At 31.9% G+C, this 4,697-nt stretch overlaps 1 protein-coding gene across 2 annotated transcripts; it reads right to left on the bottom strand.

Annotated features, from left to right (window-relative positions):
* Nucleotides 1–767: 767 nt before the first annotated feature.
* On the bottom strand, nt 768–4,337 carry HCF208 (chaperone (DUF2930)). 2 transcript variants are annotated; one of them, XR_015785551.1, is made up of 7 exons: nt 4,124–4,337; nt 3,799–3,917; nt 3,607–3,678; nt 3,051–3,194; nt 2,109–2,262; nt 1,586–1,763; nt 768–1,252 (listed from the first exon to the last, which is right to left on the bottom strand). XR_015785551.1 is itself a non-coding variant. In XM_047309568.2 (7 exons), the coding sequence occupies exons 1-7, from the start codon at nt 4,302–4,304 to the stop codon at nt 1,239–1,241; spliced, it is 876 nt and encodes a 291-aa protein (XP_047165524.1). In that variant the 5' UTR covers nt 4,305–4,334; the 3' UTR covers nt 768–1,238. The 2 variants fall into 2 exon arrangements, 1 of the variants encoding a protein (XP_047165524.1); XM_047309568.2 differs by having other exon boundaries at nt 1,586–1,777; nt 4,124–4,334.
* Between the last annotated feature and the right edge of the window lie 360 nt (nt 4,338–4,697).

Raw genomic sequence — 4,697 nt, 5'->3', positions numbered from 1 at the left:
TAAAATATATTTTAAATTCTATAATATAGAAATACATTCTATAAAATTTGGAATACATTTTTTTAGTTTTTAGGTTATGTAAACTATGTATAATCTGGAATCTGAAATATATTTATGGATTTTCAAATTTTACGTAATAAAAAAACATTTATGAAATTTTAGAAACGTATTTCAAATTTTATAAAAAAAATTAAATTTGAATTATACAATTCGAAATCAATTTTAGATTTACGGATTGTACAATCATGATATCCTCTACTCATAGACTCATAGATAATTTGGACATACACCTATACGGGTGTAGAAAGAAAGTATGAAGGTGGTAAAAGATATGTCCTCTTTTAAATTGCTTTTATTTTATTTTGGGCCAATTCATGGTCCATTTATATGTTGGATGTACTCTATATTTCTCTCAATTCTTTGATTTTTCTTCTCTTTAAACTTCTTTTGAATTCATCTACATCTTTCATTTTCTTTTTCAGTTTCCAGAAATCTTTCTAAAACTTCTGTAAAAAAAAAGAAAAAAAAACTATGAAAAATGTTGCAATGCGAAGAGTAACAAGGGTGATCAATAGCCATAAAAATTCAAAATTCAGACAAGGAAAAAAGTTTCTATACAACTTAGATTTTTTTAATTTTACTGAATCTACAATTTTTATCTTCCTTTTTAAAATGAAGAAATTTTTTATATTTATTTTTGGAGAGTAGAGTAAAACTAGATGAGACATCAAATTGACATGGCTAACCAGAATCTCAGATCATCATGGTAACTGCTGCAATAAGACCAACTTCTATACATCTTATAAAGAATACAAGTCAAGACCAAAACCTGTTTGACGAATTTTCCATAAACTCCTTCTAAGAAAACACAAAAAAATTACATTAATTCTTTCATAAACTACATTGATAAACAAGTATAAAGACTAATAGTAATTTTCAAATTTGAGATGCCTCCATTGATTCAAATTAGAATCAATCACCCACTTTTTCAAAATTTATAGAAAATGTTCATCATTGTCCAAAAGCTGCTACTGACTGATCTCCAATCCTCATCCCAATTCTTGCAAATCAGTCTGACCCCTCACATATTCCACTTAAGTCTTCAATTTCCTAATTTTTTCCCCTTAATTTAACCAAGAAAGTCTTGATTTTGAGCTGTTAAATCCTATGCCACAGATTTCAATCTTCATTTTCGTTGTACAACAGATACTCTTGCATTGCCTTAGATAATCAGATGGCTACACCACTCTACCTGTGTCATAAATAGTTCATACAATGGCATTGCATGGTTCAATTTTCATAACCATGGTAAAACACAAATTGATGTAAGCATTCAAAACCTTTCAGCACTAAAGATTGTCAAAAAAGTATGAAATGGCAACAGAATAAATGTTCAATTTTCTGTTGTAATTATTGAATTGTATTATGGTTATGCCTTTTGTTGTCTTTGATAAACAGCAGGTTGTGCTTGTTAACAGCAAAATATCAATAATAAAAGAGACACAGAAAAATAAAAGACTTAATGATTATTAAAAGATGAAGTGTAAAGTCTTCTATGATTCTTCAAACACATTAATGCTATTACCTCTAAATTTGTTTGCCACGGCTGCAATCCAGGCTTTGTCTTTATTGCTAAATGCATACCTTGTAGTTGAGGCCAGAAGAATGAATCCACCAGGTTTTTGCAATCCAACATCATTCTCATTAGAAACATGTAAGACTGGTTGGATCAAAAGACAGCGAGTCCCCATAGGTACCAGATCCTGAAATTCAGAATCTGAAACATTCATCAAACTTTCAGATTTCTGAACAAAAATACAAAACCATACAATGTTCATCCGACCAGAGGCAGGATCACTGTTTGTTCAGGCTTCTTGATCATAATTTTCCAGACCCATCTGTATTTGGATTTAGTCTTTGGTAAAAAGATTTCATTTCAACCATACATTTTAGTTTGAAATTTTAATGGGGCATCTATTCTAGTTTTGGACAACTAAAAATAATCAACTGAATGTGCAGATGCTTTTCTATCTCCTAGAAGATTTTACCTGAAAAACAAGCTGCTTCAATATGCTTACTGAACCAAAACTATAAAAGAATTTGAATACCTGCGTCTTGGGGAAAATATAGGGTGTCTTTCAAATCATACAGGCCAGCTTTTTCAATTTTTTTCTTAAACCAATCCGGAAGAATTTCTTTTGATGTATCATCTGGTATGTTCCAGTATCCCCTTGCACATATTTCTCCTTGAATTAAAATTAGCTGAACAGATTGAGATAGTTAAGAAATAAGGTAGAAGAAGAAGAAGAATTGTACACTGAATTGAACTGATGAATGAAAATAGAACAAGGTATCTATATTTTACATGACAACTACAATTTAAAAATCTAACTTTACAGATTGGATAACTTCTAACAAATCTAACCAGTCCTAATAACCACTGTCTGCTAAGTAGGCTGAGTAATGATGCAAAATACATTTACTCTAGCAGAAATGGCAATCAATTTACACATTGGTTACTTGACAGTTTTACCTTTTGAACAAGTAATTTCAAATTTTCACCTCAAACATATATAATTCAAAATCAACACAACAAATGTGGTCACAGCTATCAACATCGTTGTCCTTTTAGGCCTTTTCTTTTTCTTTTCATTTTGGGGCAAACCTACAAAATCTTTTTGGTTTCTCGTTTACAATTAAAGTTTAGGAGGAGGGAAGATTGTGGCATTCCAAGGTTAGGGTGAACCCTAAGACTCAATGAAAGCTTAAAATGGTACTTATAGGTAACCTACAAATGAAGAACCCCAGCAGCAATCAACCTACCATTTTTTTTCTTGATTGCCATTCAATCCTCATATGTCATGGTTAAAGACCTGTACATCTGATATCAAAAGATCCCTACCCTCTATTCAGACAATGCTGGTCTTAGCACATATAACATATAAAACAGACAGAGATTGATCTGCAATTGCGAGGGGAAACATATATCATAAAACATACAAGAATTCATGTGTTTCTTTAAATTAATAATGATAATCTATGAGACATACCATAGCTATGGCATTTGTATTACGCAGCAAAACATATGATGCCCAAGCCAGATCCTCCTTCAGGCCATTCCCTACCTCTGTTGACATGACAAATATTTGTTCAGTCCCTTCTGGTATAGTCTTTTCGTCCACTGGTTGAGCACCCTATTTCCCAAACTTGGTTAAGGATCAATATTTTACATGAAAAACTTCATATTTGAGCTCCATATATATTATATACAAAAACAATATTTTAGAAAAGGGTCCACAACTACTACAATTGTGGCAGTAACATCAAGGTTTTCGAAGTCTCTGCAACCAAAATACAGCTCTATTTATCCGTAACTTTCCACAATATCAAGGATTACGGTAAAACTGCGACTATGGTCACTTAAGACATCAACAAAAAGTAGGGTTACTTAATTGTTATACATATTGGAAAAAGAAAGAGTTTTTTCTTGAAAGGGGAACCCTTTTTGAATATATGGATCTGCACATATGTACCTAACTCTAACTGAACATGTTCACTAGGGTGGAAAATTGAATCAATTCTGCAAGAATAAAACCAGTTACTTACCTTGAGAAATTTACCAAGGTAGGGCAGCACAATTGAGAAGGAAGCTAAAGACAGACCCAAAACCTCTGTGCTCTGCATAACAAAGGAAAACAACAATTTTGAACCACACCCCAGAAAATTAAATAAGCTCGATCAATCGAAAACTGAAAAATGCAAAACAAAAATGCAGTTTTCAGCTTTAATTTCTCTTACAAGCTGAGCTGGTGTAACAGCGGCTGCATCACTCCCAAGAAAGTGATTCAAAAGGAGAAGCGAACCAAAGCCATAACCGATCCATCTAGGCAAGTAGGATTCATCCAACCCAGGTATCCCTGGAAGCAATGCAAAAAACCCCAAGTGAACCCAAATGCTAAAATTGATGGCTAATATAATAGAAATAGCTAAAAATTGATTCTTTTTTGTTTCATGCCAGATTTTGACAGTGTAATTACACATTACAGATTAAAAAATTATTTTTGTTTTAACCATTTACCTATAGTTGATTAATTAAGATTAGCTATTGTGTTTAGAAAGAGACCCAATGTGAAGCGAAGAACAGAGAGATTGAGTTGTTGTTGTTGTTGGGTTGAGTTGGGTGGTTGAGAATCTTGAAGACTGGATCGAGGTATTGTGAGTGGGAATTTTCTGAAGCTGGTTTTGGGAGATTGTACTGGGAAAGGAATGCAGGGTTTGAAACAGATGGTGGCTATGTTGTTCATGTTTTGTTTCTGGATAACGTTTGTCAAAACGGAGTTTCATTTCCTTAAAAACGTCTGTCAAACTCAAATGGGTTGATTTAGTGACCACAGGTACAGGTATGACTGAACCACTTCCCCTCTGACTAAAAATAAATAAATAAATAATTTTTGCATGTTAAGTTAAAGATAAAAAAATTCAAAAAATTTTATAGATTTAAAATTAGATTCTGTATAAGCTAATTTAATTTTATGAAGAAAATATTTTTTTTCTTATTTATTTTCTTCTAAAAGGTTTTATGAAAAAATCATTACAATGTCAGAAATTCTATATTAAATAAATAAAGGGTTTAATGTCTTATGAATATAAACAAAAGAACCAACTTTCACCTGTTTGTTTTAAATTCTACAAACATA

Source organism: Vigna umbellata, chromosome 4, assembly GCF_029865625.1.
Source record: "Vigna umbellata cultivar VRB3 chromosome 4, Vumbellata_1.0, whole genome shotgun sequence".
NCBI lineage: Eukaryota > Viridiplantae > Streptophyta > Magnoliopsida > Fabales > Fabaceae > Vigna > Vigna umbellata.
This window is presented reverse-complemented; position numbering and strand designations above follow the sequence as displayed.

Coding starts and splice junctions, on each gene's coding strand:
- HCF208 (XM_047309568.2), bottom strand. CDS start 4,304: ATGAACAACATAGCCACCATCTGTTTCAAACCCTGCATTCCTTTCCCA. Junction 3,679..3,798: donor CTGTTACACCAGCTCAGCTT/GTAAGAGAAATT, acceptor TTTGTTATGCAG/AGCACAGAGGTTTTGGGTCT. Junction 3,195..3,606: donor ACCTTGGTAAATTTCTCAAG/GTAAGTAACTGG, acceptor TTTGGGAAATAG/GGTGCTCAACCAGTGGACGA.